The sequence below is a fragment of the Chelmon rostratus genome, chromosome 10 (genome assembly GCF_017976325.1).
Source record: "Chelmon rostratus isolate fCheRos1 chromosome 10, fCheRos1.pri, whole genome shotgun sequence".
In the NCBI taxonomy this organism is placed as follows: domain Eukaryota; kingdom Metazoa; phylum Chordata; class Actinopteri; order Chaetodontiformes; family Chaetodontidae; genus Chelmon; species Chelmon rostratus.
The window spans coordinates 8,712,148-8,732,413 of NC_055667.1; the positions used below are offsets into that span (position 1 = coordinate 8,712,148).

Sequence of the window (20,266 nt, forward strand, 5' to 3'; positions counted from 1 at the left end):
ACGTAGATGTTACAAAAGGCTATAGACTATGATTAAGTACCATTCATAACAACTGAAATGAACTGCCCTCGTCATCAAATCACAGTATAACTGTATATAACGACTGTACAGTCTCCTCAGGTCCTCTCTGCATTCCTGTTCTTCTTAAAAAAAAAAAAAAACAGGCTCAGCAGTGTATATAAACACAAAAACTACGAGTGCTGAAAAGCCAATCAGTATTCCTATACTTAGATTTGGTATAATTCATTCCAAAGAAACACGACTGACGTGTTTTAGCCTCCCAAGCTTGGCTGCCCTTCTAGGTCTTGCATGGTTAGGAATCGATTTATTATTTCACTCACCAGTAGTCGCTTCATTGCTTGAGATTTAATTAACTAATTGATTTGTAAAAAACTTAAATACATTGAATAATGAATTAGCAGAGGTCGCATGCTGTTCTCTGCATTCTCCATTATAGGAGTTATTTGCAGGCCAATATTTTAGCGTTATTGTTTTTGCAAAGGAACCACGGTCACCTTTCTATTGATCAGTGCTTTCCTCCAGTCTGCATCTTTCCCAATGTGTGATATCATTGTATATTGGAAATAGCATTCGGGTTATTAAACTTGGAAAAAATGCAACACAAAAAGTTTTTTCTCCCTCCTTTCTTCCTCTCCATCCATACTTAGCAATGAACTGAATGAATAAATAAATAATGAATGAAAAATGAATAAAAAACTTACGACTGGTGGACGCTGCAGTTGTAGAAGACCAAGTCCACGCTGGCAAACTTCTTCCCCGTCTCCTTCGACTTCAGATACAACTTTATCACACGTTGGTCACCTTCAAGGAGTCACAGAACACCACATTAGTGGAGCAGTGCTCTTTTCATTCAGCAGTATTAGGATATTCCTCTAGTATACATCTGGTATTATCACATACAGTGAGAGGATGAAAAATGTTTCATGAACCCAGGGTCATGGCCAAGCCCCGGCAACGTATTCTCAAATGTTAACAGTCTCATTTTAGGTGCTGCTTGTCAATTCTTGTGCAGCTGACTTTTTGAATCCACAGCGTTTGTGCTGGAAAGTGAGCAGAGCCTGGAGCAGAATCAATATTAGCGGTGGAGACGTTCCTCAGTAAAGCAGTTCAGCTGTCCACATACATTTCTGGGTTTTGTGCAGTAAGTTTGTGAATCAGCACTTTTTTCTTTCTTTTGATAATCGCAAAGAAATGGGTGCAGTTCAAGAGCAGAGTAATTCATATTTCACACAGCTGAATGAACAGGCTGAATGAAGCACAAAAAAAAAGTGTTTGTGCAACATCAAACAAAACTGCCCGACCAAAAAGCCTTCATGAAGTAGTCATCTTCTCTAACAAAAACTAAAGTTTAAGGGCACAAGATGTCAGCAAACTTCTTTTATTATTTTTACTTCATTTTTTTGGTGAACAGGTAAAACTAACAAAGCATGTGCAGGCTGACAACTGCAGTAGAATGATTTACTGCTACATAATATTAAATTAAATATTAAATACACAAATGAGTAATTATAAAATAAATAGTCTGATGATTAAACTATTTTTCCATTCTTCATGACAGTGCTGCTGTCACCGCCCTCTCACCTTTCAGCTTCACATGTCGCCTGCCTTTACCAAGCAAACAGTACAACCGCTACCACATTTAGCCAATTAGCTCCTGTTAGCTTGAGCGGCAACAACAACAAAGCAATTCTGAATAAATTGTTAGCTGCTACTGTAGCTGACACAGAATTAACACCTTGTCACTCATGTTTATTTATCTATCTTAACAATGCTGGACATGCTACCTACCTAGCCAGCTAGCTAGCTGGTTTAGGTACTGTGTCTGTGTACTTAATTACAGCAGCAGGCTTTAGTTGGTTCATGCAGAATAACATTAGCATTGTTGTTGTTCCAGCTAACAGCAGCTAACAGCAGCTAAACTAATACTAGCAGTTGTTGAGTTTTCTAGCTTGAAGGTCTGGTGTGTAGGTTTTAAGATTTGTAATTTAATATTCATAATTATGTTTCCAATCGTGTATAATCACTTGAAAATAAGATTTGTTGTGTTTTCACTACCTTGGAATGCATCCACAGAGTGAGCATGTCCACAACCACGCTTTTCTACAGGAGCCCAGAATGGACATACCAGACACTGGTGCTGGAGAGGGCGTTTTGTGTTTTTCACTTTTTTAACAGCCACCATACATTACATGCTGGGAAAGAGCGGGGTGAGGGTACTCAGTTGGTTGCAATCTGCAACCTCACCACCAGATACCACTAAACTCTGCACAATGGACCTCGAGGAGAGACAGGGGGCATGTGATTGGCTGAAGGGTGAGTGGGCCTGTAATATTATAAAAAATACAATACGTAATAAAACTGAAGACATGGAATTAAAGCGTCACTAGGAAAATACAACTATAAAAAAACCTTTAAAAAAAGCATTTTCAAATACTATTATTGTAATGAAATAAAAATTTGATTCAATCCATTTTATTATTATGAATTGAATGATGAAATAATATTCCATAGTCTTGACTTAGTTTTAGTAATCTCTTCAACTTTACAAATAGTGGGTTCACTTAATGTATTTTACTAAATGTATTCCTACAGTCTATGTCTTTACGGAATAAACATTTTCATTCTGGTAGCCCTCAGAAAGCAAAATGGAAAGAATTCAAGTCTTTCTGGAAAGAGCCGTGATTCCACACCTTTCACACACCCTGTATTTTAGGATACCTATTTTTACCTTGGTCTCGTGTGATGGGGGCCACCTCTTTTGTAGAGGGGGAAAGGCAAAAGATCCGTCCCCCGTAGATGCGTCCTTCTGTCTCTACGTAGTCGTCAAAGGAGCAGTTCACTCCAGCAGAGAGACTGGGCACATTCTGCGCCTGAAGCACCAACTAGGAGAAGGAAGGAAAGCCGAAAGGTGAGGGAAAACACACATCTAAAATACAGACACTTTTAGTTTTGCAATAAGCAACATTTCTCCTGTGCCACAGCAGAAATTCTGCTCAGATATGTGGCTCATACTCAGAATGATGGACACATGAGGACACAAGAGCAAGCTTTACTCAGCCTCATTCCACATCTGTCTGGCTCACATTTAATTCCTTTCTTCCATGTCTTCCAATCACATAAATCTGCACGCGAACAATACACACAAATGTTAGCACGTGTACACAGACACAAAAACACACTTTACCTGCACTTCCGACATGGTGACAGAGACGGTGTCGGGTTGGACGGACAGTCGGACGCACTGCTCCACTCTGGTGGTGAAACGCTGAGGCTCCTCTGCCCGATCGCAGCGATCTTTCCTCGAACATCTAAAGCAGGACGATATACTTCAGTCGTATCTCAACTCATTTCATTCAGACTAGCGTATACAGGTAAATGGCTATCTCAGTGATAAATGTAACATCTGGAATATAGTGCTGACACAATAACCAGAAATTCAGCACTTGTTCCACAGCACTGCAAAAGACTAAGAGGCTTTGACAAAGACAGAATCATAGTCTGGTTCTTTGGCTCTACAATATCTATGAGGACTTGTATGTCACGCAACTAGGAGCTGCATTCATCAAAATGAATCTATAGATTACCACAGTTTAAGAGCAATTATGAATAATTATAAGACTGTCTATCATTATGAGACAAGAAACAAACATGGAGCCCGACACACAAGCAGAGTGAAAAGCGAAAGGGGCGTAGCGTCGGTTCAGGCAGAGCTCTGAAGCCGCGCTTGCATTAGCTGATTGGCACCAGCTGCTCGTTCATGCTTCACCATCAGCGGCTCATTCATCAGCTGCTTGGCTATCAGCACAGATGTACATGCTGGCCTTTAAAGGCTGACACTCCTCACTATTACCGTGATGACACGTTCATCTCTGATTCTTTGAGAGCTCCCTCGAAGAGAAGGACCTTTTCCGCCATATCTAACTGCACGATTTGATACAAGCGGTCAATTCCTTAACACAGGCGCCTCCGACTGAATTAGCAGAGAAAGTTTATGGAACGTAGTTGCCTGACAGAAAACAAAAAAAAAAACAATTTCCTGAGCACGGATTACATCATTAGGAAATGGCCAGCTTCATTTTTCCAGTGTCAGACTTGGCGCGGCTGAGCTCAAATTTAGCAATTTTACAAAACTGACAACCCAGCAAGCACGATGGCTTCACACGGCGATCAGCCACATGCAGTGGAGGCTTGATCTTCTCTCTCCAGCGTTTCGGTTCGTCACAGAACTATATTCCACCACATGTACAAACGAGTGCAACACTATCAACCCCTTTGAGGAGAGACTGTCCAAAAGTCCAGTCGTTCTCACTGTTGTTATCGAGCGATTACTGCATCAAGCTTTGAACAGCTAGAAATACTTTTTCCTTCATACACAGGCCTTAAGTCTAAGCAACAAGTCATACAAGTGACACAGTGATACACCTGCAGTAAAACTTTATCTCCCATAGATTTATGAGAAAAAAAAATATTTATCACTGACCATATTTGTAAAACTATGATCACAGAGGATCTTTTTTTCTATTTATTTTTATTCTGTCAAATCTAAATTACACACAATACACATGTGAGCAAATATATATGTTGGCAACATGCATTTTCACCTTTCTGTGACTTTTTTGCTGAATGCGACATGCAAAGCCACACAGGTCTACATAAAACTGATTACAATGAATACATTTATGACTAATAAAAATGGCATTTATGTGATTTCCACAATCCTGCCCATTAAAGTAAAATATCCTAATTAACTGTCGGACACCTGCTTAGTGCAACCACTGAAATCACTGCATAGATACAATGTAGGGAGCAGGATATGCACTTACACGCTATGTAGCACACACCAGCCACAGTGAGGGTCTCCTGATCCCAGACAGGCTCCACAGGAGGTGTACTGCTCACAGCTCTCCACTGGTACACGGGTAACCTGGAAAGAAAACACACAGAGAAACACACACCTGGTTAATACTGCACACAAACACCGTGTACACCACCTTCAAACAGCTTAGACCATATAGGCTGGATGTACACAGGATCTACCGGAGGTGTCCTGTGCCTGGAACATGAGATTAAAGGAACAAGCCCACTGTGACTATCAGAGATAAACAGCTCTGGAGGTTTTGCTTACAACTCCACGCTGCTGCATACGAGGCTAGCTGGAGGGGGAGAAATAAAGGTTTGAACACATGTAAACACACAGATGGGTTAAGATTACACCCTCTGACAAACAGCTCTCTGTAATATACTGTGTGCCGCCCACAGTTCTCCAGTGGATCAGAAAACACTGATGCAAGCACACACTTTACTTCAAGAGATACTAAACAGAATCTAGAAAAAGTAAATAGCTCACAACTGTCCACTGGAGCTAGGAACTGAAAACAATCTCAAATGTCTGGACAATGTCCTTTCAAATGAAAACAAACTGGGCCTTCTGGTCACTTATTCACTTTCCATCATCTACAAATTGTTAGATGACGGGATTCCAGATTACCAGCTGCCCATACCCCTGCTGTATTATCTTGTTTTCCTGGGATGTGTATTGATAAAATTTTATAGCATGTTGAAGAATTTTTAATCACCTCTTCACTGGTAGTACAAAAACTGGATTACAAATGAATTAAACTGAACTGTAACAGACTGAAACTGAAAGAAAACTGATCCCAGAGGAGCACTATTCAGCCCCTGCTGGCATCAGGGTAATTCTGACTTGGCATGGCTGCCCTGTCCACCACTTTGGCCAAACACACATGCTGATCCATGCTGACACACCAATCAAACCACACTTTTATTTGTTTAACTGTTTTTGCTGTTGTTGTTTTTTTTGTTTTTTTCTTTAACATATAAGAGCATATAACCTTTACATAACCTTTTGGCTGTCAAGAACTACAGTGCTTCAAATCAGCTATTAAAATGGGAGCTGCAGCACTCAAATGAAAATTGGGAAGAAAGGAAATACTTGACCTTCATTCAATTGTTTTTTTACTGTGAATCTTATACATGGCGGACAATATTCAACATGAGCTCTCATCACCAAATTTGCTGAATGCCTGTGAATTCTTTGCAAAGAATATGCTATTGTACTTAACGCCACTGAGATAAACATCGAGGATTACTCCTTTTGTCCGCTAAATCTCTACCGGCTGCCATCTGTGTGTCTGCATGACAAAGATAAGATGGAACTTTAATGATCTCTTTAGGGAAATTGGAGAACTTGGGTATTAACAAGGACATCAAACAATGCTATCCAATTTTACCTGCCTCTTAAACTGCAACCAAAGAAGTACCCGAACATCAGAGGAGAGAGTGAGACGGAGAGGAATTATCATATAAGAAGTCCATTTCCACAGATAGTTGTCTTTGCAGTTATCATTAAACAGACGTGTTTTCTGCTGCTGCATGCATTTTCACCATCCGCCATCTGTCTGCACGATTATAAGGAAGAGTTACCTTGAATTGCACACAGGTTGTGTACGCTAAAGTCGAGGAATTATCCTTTAAGAAGGTATTCTGAAATGCTTTAATCATACCTGTGCACACTTAGGTCTGCTCTGTTCTCTCTTAAATCTCCAAAATCACTAGTGTACCCGCATCCATGTGTTGTATCTCAACCTGCTGGATGCAGTTTGCTGGTGACAGACGGATTGGCAGACAGGAAACTGCCTCAGGCAAACACACGCACACACACACACACACACACACACACACACACACACAACGGCAAGAAAGTACATATTTGGATCAAACTGAGAGTCTGAGACAAGTTTTCTGGGGCAGTTGTTAAATACTTAAATACATCGCTGACCACCCAAGACACGCTCACACGCATGAGCACACGCACACACACACACACCTCCAGCTGCCTCAGTCACGTGCGGTACAACATCACTACCACTGCAAAGGCAGGGGGCACACCAGGTGAGCTGGAAGGTGCTGAGGGTGAATTCTAATGGCAGCTGCAGGCACAGCAGTGGAGAAACCCTCAAAGAGGAAACTCTACCTTTATGTGCTGTTTTTTTTCTATTCCCCTTCCTTCAAACAGTAAATCAGCCTCTTTTCATGTCTTTTACCTGAACAACTGCTGCAAGATTAAACACAAATATATGTTTTGGTTTTCATGTCACCATACTTTAAAAATCCATTCTGCATGCCGTCCTTCGTTTCTCATTTCCCATCCAATCAGCGCGTTTGTTTTGAAGTGAACGTCACAGCTCTTTTGAATTTGAAAAGTCGTCTCCGTCGCTCTCTCTGTCGCTCCGCTAGGACCTGCTCCAGTCGTGACTCGTGGAAGCAAAATGGTCTCTGAGTCTCTGTCTGCATCAGAGCTTAAAATTCAAGACAGCCCATTGCACTCAATTCGCGGTGCGGTGAGACAGCTCTGTTAGTTTGTTGGGGTGCCAGTCCGGTTTCTCCCCTGACATGTAAGATTCAGTAGTTTTAGGATGCACAAGACTGAAAATTCAATTCAATTCATTCATCACAAATTCTTAAAAAACATAGCACACAATATCTGCAGACCATAAACTGTGTTAAGGTATAAATAATTGGTGCTTGAATGTATAAGTATACTTCAAAGTCTGAGGCAAGAAACCAAGAAATCAAATAACAATCTTTTTAATTTAATGTATCCTCCGACCTCTGAGTAGACACAGTAACAAACTGCTATGAAATTTCTTAATGACTTTGTTGATCAGCTGACTTTTTCTCTAACCCTCCCGATGATGTTAAAATGCATCAAAACTACAAGATGGGTTGCCATGAAATTTGGTGCATTCACTCTCCCCAGACATGGTTCCTGATTTATAATCTAACGCCACCAGCAGTCCAAATTTCCCTTATCCAGTTAATTATGTCATTATCTTCAGATATTGTCCTAATTAGCAAATGTTAGCATGCTAACATGGAAAACTAAGACAGTGAACATGCTAAATCCTGCACCTGCTAAACATCCATTTGCTAGCATTGTCACTGCTTTAGCATTAAGCTGTGTGGAAGTACAGCCTCACAGATCCACTGTCAGACTTATTAATGACAACAGTGTAGCAGCAAGCACTTTCACTGGTCTGGGAGTTCTGCCATATTACTAAAGTCATTCCAGTACAAATAAAATGCCAAGAAAATTCCCTTTTTTCTTTTTCTTTTCTTTTTTTTGGTGGTTGGGATATACATGTTCCTAATATGATGTTATTTATAACGTTGCATCCCTAGACAGCTTTCATAGCAACACATCCCTGAACTGGAAGCCAGCAATCCCTCCATTTCATCCTCAGACTGTACCTCTCCGCCTTCTGTGTCACTCTGATATACAGTTGGACACAATAGCTTATGGCAGATTCATTGCATGATAATAGTAACCTGTGTCTGATAACTATTATAATGCTACCATTACCAGGCACAGGCCTCTTACAGGACACCAAATAGCAGCAAATTGCAGTCATTACTTGCGCCTGGACAAATACCACGCCAGTAATACAGCCTGTCTGATAGAGGGAGGAGGGGAAAAAAAAAACATGCCGCGCTCAAGCACAACAGCCAGAGAGAGAAGTTTATTCAATGGGGCTTTGTGGTAGTGGGGCGGATGATGTATTCGAATGGAACAGTTCAATTATTGAGTTTTAGAAAACAGATAATGGGATGGGAAACGGGAGATGCTTGGCCAAAGACTCTTTGTCTTACTGAGGTGGCTAGGGAGCGTGTGTGTGTGTGACAGTAAGTAAGTGAGAACCACCTATTTATATTAAATATGGCATTTTCATTCCTGGCCTATTTGCTGCTGCTAAGGGAAACACATTCATCTGTGGACAGTGGAGGGAGGGGGGGGGGAGGTAGAGGAAGATAGAAAGAATGAGATCCCAGCGAAAAAAATGTCCATTTTACCCATTCATTTTAGTCTTCAAACTGATAATGGACAGTGTTTGTGACAAAAAAAGAAAACATCCAATGTGGTCAGATGCTTTTTTTTATCATGTTTCCAGAGTGAAGGAGAGTAGGAGAGCAGAGGGGCGATGGGGGAGGGGTGGAGGGTTATTACAAATAAATAACAGCTTCGGGGTCATGATAGAGAGGCTCTTAATTTGCTAATTTGCCTGGTGGCAGATGAGAGGAGGGGGGTAGAAAATGGAAGGAGGGGGTCGGGGAAGAGGAATGCGGGGAAGGATGGATGAGGAACACACACAAATGTAATTGCAACTGATGTTTCATTCCACATAAGGAGCCCGTGCGGTCCCAGGCTGCCGCAGCTATAGGCCCGGCTGTAATTGTCCCATCTGTATAATATTGGCTGAGAATATAAGGCGCTATCACGACACAATAGGCTGATGGATGGCTTATTCTGCCAGCCACAGGGACTTTACGACTGCCATACGAACGCACATGTAAGCAGCAACGAAGTGCACGCAGATACGCAACTTATGGTACGCACATTGTATGACGTAAAGATCGTCTGCACATGGGAGTTAATGAACACTAACATATGGACGTGAATTACAAGCCAATTAAAACAAGGGGGCCTCGCCACATACACAGCATGCAGGTATACACACTGCCCCTTTCAGAGGCATTCCCCGCTACTTTTCTTTTTGTATTTATTTATTTATTATTTCTCCGTCCAATTTCCTTCCTTTTTCCTTCCCTCTCCATCCCTTTGTCTCTCTGTTATGCTCTCATCTGTCATGAATTTGGCTGGACACACCGAAAAACACAGCTAATGAGGCCATAGATCACAAGTAGACACCGACAAACACAACCTTGGAGGAAACAGACACAGAAAGAGAAACAGGAAAACCACAGAGCCTGGTGAGGAGTGGATCTCTCCATCATTATCCTCTAAAAGAACATTCTCCTCTTCTTAAGCTCTCTAATCACCGCCAGGTATTATATATCTCAACAATACTGTAAGTGCATAATGGCAAACGGGCAGTTTTGTTTCATGTCCAGAGGCTGTGGAGACCCAGCATGCCTTTCACAGCGTTTATGATCAGAAAAACCTTTACAGCAGTCCTCGTGAACACATTTCTCTTTGTCATCTTTCCCTTTTGTGCCATGCAATTAGAGTGACTATGATTTGGCATTAAGCATCAGACACTCTTAATATTAGTGACATCAAAGAAGGTGTGTTTCCTTTAAACTATAAAGAAGAAGCCACTGTCCAAAATGGCACCACCTTTATTCTCTGCTCACCTGAAGTCACGTTAAAGGAATCGTTTTGGGGAAATCTGCTTATTTGCTTTCTTGTGACTACGCCGCGATGTTACAGGAGATTATGTGCCAGACTATTTCTCAGCCAGCGACTTCCTGAAGTTTCCACTGGTTGCCTAGCAACCTCATGGTGACAATAAGACCTTTTTTTTAAGGATTAAACAAAAAAGATCTGACGGAATAATGAGTGCCTTTTACAGGTGCTGTTATGCAGACTTTTTTAACTTTGGACAAAGCCAGGCTGTCCGCTCTTTATGCTAAGCTAACCATCTGCTGGATGTAGCTACACAAAGAAAGATATGAGCGGTATAAATCTAAGTATCATCTAAAGTGAGCAAGCACATTTTCCCAAATGACATCCCAAAACTGCTCCATTACACTGACATACAAAATTGGGCATGTTCGTGGTGCTTGGCCCCAAAAATCTGCACATGCATTCAAACATGCAAACACATGAACATGAAAGCTTGAAGATCTGATACAAACCAAGCCCTCAACTCTCTTGCTCTCTTCATCACACACACACACACACACACACACATGCACGTGCACACACACACATGCTCACAGTCACTCAGTTTAGTTCCTTCACAAATCAGCTTGAGCCAATTTCCTTGTTCAGACCCAAGTCACGCCGTTCCTCTCAACCCCATTAAGACATCTCCCTCTCCCCCTCTCTCTCTCTCTCTCTGTCGCTGTCTGTCTTTTTGACCGTCTCACAAATCACATTCTGATCAGCCGATCACTCATCCCTCCGCCTTGACAGACTGCTGACAGCTGGGGTGTGTGTGGCTTGTGTGTGTGCGTGTGTGTGGGCAGTTGTGTGTAAGTAAGGAAGGATTTTAGCAGATATCATGGCATCCAAAAATATGCAAGTGCAATGTTACATTTCTTCAAGTATATCACACCACTGCTAAAAGACAGCAAACTGCTAATATGTGATTACTATCATAAAAAGGTACTCAATGAAATATAATATTTTTAAATTTGACCATGTTAGGGTATATAATAAAATGTATTGTATAAATTTAGTATAACAATGAAACGTACAAATTCCACACTATTTGTCTCACTGCACTTTGTGCTGACTCAGTGTTATGCGCACTTAAAATTGCCAAGTACCACCACGAGGAAACAAAGCTTGTGTCCAACTCTCAAACCCTCACAAGAAAACCCGGCAGCGCATCCGATGGGCTCCGCGCAGAATGTTAATGAGCACAGAAGCGACTGCCATCAACACTTCGAGCAGCACTTCCTCAACTGTTGTCGACTTTAACAGCTTTTCTGTAGCACACGAAAAAGCCGGGCATAGCGCTTTTCTTCCCAGAGTGGCTGTTTACATCTGCTTTGGAGCCACCATTCATTTTTAATTATGCAAAAAAAAAAAAAAAAAGAATTAAGTAAACTCTGTTTATTAGTGCCACTTGCGCCTCTTGTGGATTTAACCACAGTGTGTTCAGTGGTCAGTAAAACTCAAGGATTAAACTTGACTTCAGACAGCAGCAGCCCTGAAGGACTTCAATGTCTTGCCCAGCGACTTCAGAAAGGATATTCACATTTGTCGTTGGTGTGAAATGTCTATGTCTCTAAGCAATAATCTTAACCACCCTGTCACTGATTTCAACTTGCCCACGCAAAACAACTGCTAAGACACGCCGTTCCAAAACTCAACTCCCCAATTAGCTGACAGGGCCAAGGGCACTTCCAGTAGATTTCTCTATCCTCTCCTCATTATTCTCCCTGTTCCTGTCTTCACCAATATTTTTTTGCAACTTAAAAGTTGGACAAATACCAAAGAAACTGCTTAAAAAAGGAGCGCACAGCAGTCTTTTCTCCCTGACCTCCAAGTGCAGTAAATGCTGAGTGAATTGAATATGAACCCTGTCTGATGTGGTGCCAGGGGTAGGGTTTCTCCACCGTGCAGTACAGTACAGCTAAGTACATTTCTGTACTGTAGCTGAATCGATACAGGGAGGTACATCGTCAGACCATTATGCCGCTGTCTGAGCAGCCTCGTCGAGGCAGGGGCGGAGGCACTTTCTGCCAACAGGTCACCTTACGAAGCTGTTTTACAAGTGTGGAGGCTTGACCTTGCCCTGCGAGTTCAGTCGTGGAAATGTGGTGGGGATGTTACGGCAGAGGAGAGACTGGGTTTGGCCTCACAGGGAAACTGTACATCAATACAATAAGTAGATTACAAATTCCTCAGGCTCTATTAGTCTGAACAGAAATACTATTTTATTAAAATGGGAAATAGGTGAACAGAAAGCTTCACTTCATGGCTGCAAGTAAGTAGTAAGTAAGTAATTATATGATAAGTGAGTAATTTGGTACAAAGGTACAGTAGAAATCAATAGATGAGCTATAATCCACTTAGTCATTTACTTTAAAGCAATTATGTGATGTCATCCATAGGGACAGGCAGGACACAGGAAATATTTCCGTCTCAGTGACGTCCACACCAGAGGCTGATGACAGGATGAAAAATCTCTCTTACCCCGCTGTTTTTATTAGCTCGGGACAATTTGACCATGCAACGAGGAAACAACGGCAATGATAAAATTGATTTAGTGCCATTGTTCATTTTTATGAGCGCAAAAGCGATGTGATACGACTGAACAGAAAGAGACAGACCAAAAGCCAGAGGCAGGCAAAAATACATAGTGAAAGGGCACAGAGAGAGTCTGTGTGTGTGTGTGTGTGTGTGTGTGTGTGTGTCTGTGTGTGTGTGTGTGTGAGAGAGAGAGAGAGAGAGAGTGAAGAAGAGACACAAAGAGAGCCATGTATAAATCCATCGCTCGCTAATCGAAAAACTCTCCTTTCGCCGTGAATCGACAGTTTTATGTTTTCACACTGTGTGTGTGTGTGTGTACATGCTTATATGTGAGTCAGCGCTGTTATACAGATATGCAGTCTATACACTGCGGTCCAATCCACCACTTTTAATTATGTGTGTGAGTGAATATGGGAAAAGGTAAATTGCTCTGTCAAGCTGGGAAATGGGCTTTTTGATGTTTGAGGTCTCATCACTTGGCATTTCTATTATTCAACAAGGAGAGAGGAACGGAGGGACGAAGAGGAGGAGGAGGAGAGGACAAACAGGCTGAAGGTATACCTCTCTTCTGAAAGCGAACAGCAAAGAGGGTATGTATAAAACAGGCTTTCAAGCTACATGGTGAGAAGAGTCCCAACGCAGAGCTCAGTCAGGACCCGAGGTCCACGCATCGCTTCCTTCTGCAGACACTGTTTTGGTTTTATGGGCTGGAACTTTGCTGTTTTGGTTCAAACAAGAAAAAAAGTCTGGCTAAACCCACTGTCCGCTGTGCAGCTACGCGGCCGCACACAGCTGGCTGAGCACAGTGGAGCATCTAGCAGCTAAAGAGCCGGATATCTGCCTCAGCGGCTTGTGGACGACTCAGTTAAAATGATAATTTATGTTGAACGTACTAATGCTAACATGTTCACCAAATCAACTTCTTGCCCGTCACTTCTGCTCTGAGCAGTATGAGAAGATACATACTATTTATTCACACGAAAGCATGTGGAACGATAGTACACATATTGCGCGTGTAGTGCGTAGTATGGAATTTGAGACGGGCCCAGAATGTTCAGTGATGTTAGCCTGTTTGATAAGTCTCTGGCTTGTCTTGTAAATTTTACAGATGATGACGACATGAACTTTTCTTTGAGCAAAAGGGAGCTGGGCTGACCTCTTGGACAGGGCACACCTCTCTGATCAAATGCAGTTAAACTCTAACTAATTCTGATCATTGCTTCTCCTTATTAAACTGAGTCTGTGAATGTAACTAAACGAGTCCAGAGAAAGCAGCTACACTGTTCTTCTCATTTCTTTCTTTCGGCTTGAAAACAGCAGAAGTTTATGCACCTCTGGGCTTGGCCAGCGACCTTAAACCACGAAACATTATCTCCAGTCCAGACAGCCTCTGGCTAGGAAGACGCGCCTCATCAGTAGGCCGGGGAGGCTGTGCACACACTCTGGTCCTGTGCTGCCTGGTACACAAGTTCACATTCTGCAGCAGAGGGAAGCTCCTTATTCTATTCTATGCTGTCCGAAGCCGCTACTGGGAGAGCAGTTACTCCACAAACCCACTCCATCTGAGAGAGACAGAAGTGAGGACCCCTAAGAATATTGAAAAGATGAGGCAGGAAGAGTCGCAGAAAGGAACAGACCATATCCTGCAAACCAATTATATTTTCCCACCTCCTTAGCTCTCACCAGCTGTCTCTCCTTTTCCATTTCACTCTCTGACTGGACTGTGAATTCGGTCAATGCTGAAGCTCTGTATGTGAAAGAGCATTACTGCATTGTACATTAGTGTCCTTCATTCTGATTTGACAGAGAAAAAATTACACAGACATTTAAAATGAAACTTCAATCAACCATCACAGCACAGATCTGACATTTTTAAAGGAATAGGTCAGGATAACTCACTAGAAATAAGGAAATGGCTTATTAGCTTTCTTGCCAATTTACACAAGAAGATCAATACTGCCCCTGCTAACAAAAAGAACAAGCGATTAGCTTAGCTTAGCATAAAGACTGGGAGTCTGCCTGCAGTATAAATAAAAAGAATCTGCCTGAAAGCACCTCATCAGCTAGAAAGACGTTCAGCAGTCTTGTTGTCACCCTGAGGTTGCCGGTAACCAGCTGAAACTCCAGGAAGTCACTGCGCCTACAACCAGAGAGCTGCTTCCCCCTACTTCCACTCTTTTAACTGAGCTCGGCTTGTAGCTTCATATTTAATTGACAGACGTGAGAGAGGAATTGATCTTTTCATGCAAGAAGCGAAGAAGCGTGTTTCTCGAAATGCTGAATTATTCAACCCTTAAACTGGATCAACTGTACGCTGAATCTCTCCGCTCTCCAGGCTTAAGGACTCCAGACAAAGCCAGACATGTGCAGTGTGTGTGCACTTCCTCACTGGCTGCATCCATAAAATGTAACAGTGCCACCTTGGATCATCACTGGGGTTTCTACAAGGCTCCTGTCTCTAGACTTTCCTGAAGCCGCTGCACTACCATGCACAGACATGTAGTGGACATATCGGCGCTCATCAAAAATAAACCACTGGCTTTAATAATTGAAAAAGACTTTCTGGTGGCAATAGCAGGAATGTTTAATGCTGACGGCAGGAGTTGTGAAGTGAAAATCTCCCAGCATGGCTTTCTTCATTCTGCTGAGCAGCTGCTGAGCACTGCTGCCTAAACCACAGATACTTGTTGACCAAAGGCCCAACGCTGGGATTATCATCATCTAACTGATGTCATATAAATAAGGCTTTCCCTCATTTCTCACATCTGCAAAGAGTCATTTGGCTGAGACTTTTAACCTTCTGCTCACTGTTTCTTATTGATGGCCTTATTATATCTACTCTTTCAGTCATGTGGGTGATCCGAATCAACGTTTTCTTTCTTTGCATGTGTTAATAATTCTGTGTTTCAGTCTGTGTGTTTCCAAAATCAGTGTGTATATGTTTATGTAGGTGGATCCCCCCTGCTTGGCTGTAGCCTCTTGTCCTTATCAAGGAGCCTCCAGCATTTATGCATCTCTCTGCATGGTACATTTCAGCTTCCTGTGATCGAAGGGCCTTATTTCCCCCGTCACATCAACACAAACGTCGTCCATTGTATCAATTGCACTCCACTTCCACTCTACAGTTATGCAGACACGTGGAAGTCAATTATGTCTAATTGCTGGTAAATTACAGAGCACTCAGGTGGCGGTTACTGTCTATGTACCGGGGAAGTCTTGTTGAAGGTCATCACATCGCAGTCATTTACTGTTATGAGGTAAGAGTTGTGCAGGTAAACGGAGGCGAGCAGGCCATAGAGCTGAACTCTGCACACCTACATGCCCGACCGCGGGATTATATTGAACACATCTGCAGGTGAGGTCACCGGGAAATGAGAAGTCAATCACACAAAGCAACTGAAAATGAAAAACATACTAATAATACCAAGCATCATTCGCTACTGTCCAAAAATAATTTAAAAAAAAGCTGTTGTTTGTTCTTGTTTTTTGGAAGGAAGTTCTACTATACTATGAAACAAAATACCACAAAATAGTAGTAAAGAGAAATGGTAGTTCCAAAAAACAAACACATAAAGAAATTGAAATCTAGCATGAAGATCTTCAAAAGTGTTTTTGTTGTTCTTGTGAAACTAAAAATGTCACAGTTTAAAAATATACCTTTCTCACACCAATTAATATGCAAAGGTTGCAGGTGTACCGCATCCCCGGTGAAATGATGGTATGGGGCTTCATCCTATATATGACACATTTTAATATTCCTGATTTTAATTAGCACTTACAACTGTGTGTGTGTGTGTGTGTGCGTGTCTAAGATTGCTTGAATTGCATATGTGTCCATGCACTGTATGTGGTACTGCATGTATGTATGTAATTAGCTTAAACGCTCACTCCTGCCAACCTTCACTCAATTAATACTGTCAATAGTGAGGAGGTGTGTGTGTGTGTGTGTTTTTTTGGGAACACTTAGCAAGTAATGTATATTTATGGAAGTGTGTGTGATGGTGTCGGAACGCCTCTGAGTGTGGAAGCAGTGTGTGTATATCATTGCAAACGCACACACACACACTCCCACTGAGCTAGGTGTATGTATCTGTATGCCGCAGGCTGTCACGTATCACTGGATCCGTCCCTAAAATCACCAGACAGATAAATGACTATTGATATTTAGCCATCATTTCCTCAGGGTTGTCAACGACAATGGCAGGCTGCATTATGGGCTGCGCTGCTAACCTTTCCTGGCTGTAGATCATTGTATTCTGAGTGTTCGTCTGTGCTTCTCATACCTGTTTATCCGTGAGGGCATATAAGTGTTGATGATCCGGGCTGAAGAGCATATCTCTCAGGATGGGGCTCCCATTGCTCACCACCACGTTCTCGTACAGCAAGGCCGGCTGGACGACGGAGTTCACCAGGATCTGGAAGAGGACGAAGGAAAATAGCACAGCGCTGATTACAATCCAACATTTCTCAAATGATTCTTCAGCGAAGAAATGCGTCTGGATAAACCAGAGAGCTCACTGTGAACAGTGTCAGTGGAGCTGCTTCCGACCAGAGAAATACTCCCCGTGAAAACACTATGAAATTTCCGTTATGGCAGTTTCAGTGAGCTTTCATCCGACAAATGTTACAAACAAACCCTGGAAAACACAGCTTTGCATTTCTTTTCACACTCCATCTTAATGAGTTAATTAAGAATACCACTTATTACTGAGTCATATTTTTGCCATCACTGTCTGTCCGGTGCATAAAGCACCATTATTTGCCATATTTGAACATTCCCGTGTGCGTTTCTTTGTTATCATCCTCAGACATCAACTGGTCACTGTATTGAACACGGCTTCTCCCATGAAGAACTAGACAAATGACTCATTCCGTCTTCACTGTGAAAGCGTCTTCTAATGTTCAGCACTTACGTTAAAGAAAATGATGTGTTCGCTCCACCTCTTGTAAAAGCAGCCAATTCCCCTTTTAATCTAGTGTAGCACTTAAAAAAATGTACTTTAAATGTTGCCGTCAGCTGAAAGCAGCTACCGAAGTGACAGATGACAATGTCAGCACTTTCATCTGGTTCTCAATTTATTCTGAAACTCAGAATCATAGGAGTCAGTTATGGCGGCGCACTGTGGAGGGTGTAACTACAGTACCCAACCGCACGATGGGTCTTTTGTTGGTGCTTACAGTGTTGAGTCTACTGACAAAATTACAGACTTACAAGGATCACTCCCTGTGTACCAGCAAGTAAATTGTTTTCTCCTTCCCTTAGTACTTTTTTGTCTGGATCTTTCTCTTTCTAATTTCCCGACCTCCATCTGCTCATCCATCACCTGACAGCAGTTTAGTCTGCTACAACTTTCCTGTTTTTCTGTCGCCTAAATTCACTCTGTCATCTCTCGTTTTGTTCCCCTTAGTCTCAGCGGTCTCTGCGGTTATTATCTGCCGAATCACTGCCAAAGATCCCTTCATCTTTCTTTCTGAACAGAAAGTTCATTAGCAGACAGGCTGTCGTCGCTGTGTGTGCTTTTGTCGAGGCCCCTTTTGGTTAAAAGTCAAGTGCTCAGACAAATCGGCTTCGAGTGGTTTCGTAACGAGACACCCAGAGTCTCTGAATTTTCCACTAAAAGGTCAAATGTGAGGTATGTTTACAGCAGGAAAGAGCAAATCCTGATATAGGGCAGATGCTACTTATATCTAATTTTATACTAACTTGAACAGTTTATCGCATCCAGGCACTCCTGCTTGTGTCGGAAAAGTTGCAAATTAGGGAACTTTTCCTGACTTTCAAAAAAATGTGTGTGAGTGTGTGTGTGTGTGGGAGGTGTATCCCAGTTGTTACTGTCCAAAGGTCATTTGCTTTAGCAGTCCCTTATGTTGCTCCCACATGAGCACAAACACACACACACACACTGAAACTCGTATTGATACGAGCGTGACCTTTTGTCCCACCAAGCTTACAATCACACACCGACACACACACACACACAAACTAAAGTAAACACTTTATTCTAAAACCGCTACATGCCCTGGGTCGCCGAATCACTTGTGATGAGTGAAGGATTGTGGCAGAGTGAGGGGGGGACAGGAGCAAGGAGCGTGCACTGCCCTACAGCTCGGGGCAGAGGGCAGTTGGAGTGGGATTCAGGTCAGCTGGCACAGAGGGGACTGCAGACTGGAGCAGGTGACTGCAGATTCTCATCTAGTCTACTAGCCTGCAGGTTTCTGCTCTCCTTCTGCGACCTCTGCACTCTGGAGCTTAGTGCGTCCACACAGGCTTCTCACTGAGGAAGTGGCAGCACTTAAGAGCGAGAAACTTTGATTAGCCCTCAGAATAATCCACTTTTTCTTCACCTTTATTGAACCTGAACAACCCTCAGCAGTATATTGTAAGAGTTTCAGATAAATGTCACATGTTTAGCGAGCTGAAATACGTGCAGGAACCTCTCTGTGTCGTCTCACTAAATTCAGAGCCGTAAAAGCGAAAAAAGCCAACGATAGGGCATCTGGAACTTTTTTATGTTTCCATTTGTCCAGTTTCTCACTCTCTGGAGCTTATTAACAGAAAGCCCAGGCTATAAGATGAAAGAGACACTGCTACAAAAGCAGCGTCTACCTGTTTTAAAGGCCCTTATTAAATATGCTTTTATAGCCGCTCCCAGGATGATTAGACCAAAAAATAATAACATGAAGGTCCCCCTCTTTGATGTTACTGACAGCTTATAAGTCATTAAATTATTCCATTTTTTTTTTTTTTTTTGTTCCTTACTGATTAGCTTACCTCTTTGGAACGAGACAATCATACGTATAGTTATCTTGCTCAGCAGTGCCACTCTCCGATGGGTGCACCGAACATTAATTGCTGCTATTTGCATTCAAATTATCCACCAATCAATTAGTTTCAAAACACAATGTTTATTTGGAATATAAGCGGGCTAAAATGACGTATCAATTCCAGAGAAGATGAAGTGTCGTGCAGAGCGGGGGATGCTGAGCTGTGTGTGATTACAGGCTTCTCCATTTATATTCCAGGCATTTAGGCTAATGCTCTTTTCCACCATGATGTACGTCGAGGAAGCGGGGACGGGTTGCGTGTCTTGCTTGAGGACGGGGCAATAAGGCATGCATCATGTCTTTGACATTTCAGCTGAAGTACGGCCTCTCTGGGCCTTGAGTCAAGCAGTTTTACGGCGACAACACTGTAGAGAAAGTTGGGATCAGGAAGAGAGTTAAAGGTGACTTTTCCTAATGAGTGTGCAGCCCACGCTCTGACTTTGGGAGCTGCATCCCCTCTTTTTCCCCTTCTTTACCATCCTGTGTGTCCCTCCCTCAGACCTCTCTGTCTCCTCTGTCCTCCTGGGATTAGGCTCATTACCAAACCAACGCTGATATTACCAAGGACACCACAACCCTTGCACACACACACACACACTCACACACACATAGAACTCCACAGGTGTAGACCAAAATACATACACACACACACACACACACACAGTTATACATGTG

General features: G+C 42.4%; 1 protein-coding gene across 1 annotated transcript in view; it reads right to left on the reverse strand.

The window, feature by feature from the left end:
- The window catches only part of LOC121612282 (plexin-A1-like), a 201,945-nt gene that overhangs the window by 104,508 nt on the left and 77,171 nt on the right, over nucleotides 1-20,266 (reverse strand). The window contains exons 3-7 of the mRNA XM_041945070.1: nucleotides 17,050-17,181; nucleotides 4,845-4,945; nucleotides 3,206-3,329; nucleotides 2,750-2,903; nucleotides 723-822 (exon numbers count right to left, since the gene is read on the reverse strand). Of these exons, the coding sequence (XP_041801004.1) occupies nucleotides 723-822; nucleotides 2,750-2,903; nucleotides 3,206-3,329; nucleotides 4,845-4,945; nucleotides 17,050-17,181 (611 nt within the window). The remainder of the gene's footprint in view (nucleotides 1-722; nucleotides 823-2,749; nucleotides 2,904-3,205; nucleotides 3,330-4,844; nucleotides 4,946-17,049; nucleotides 17,182-20,266) is intronic.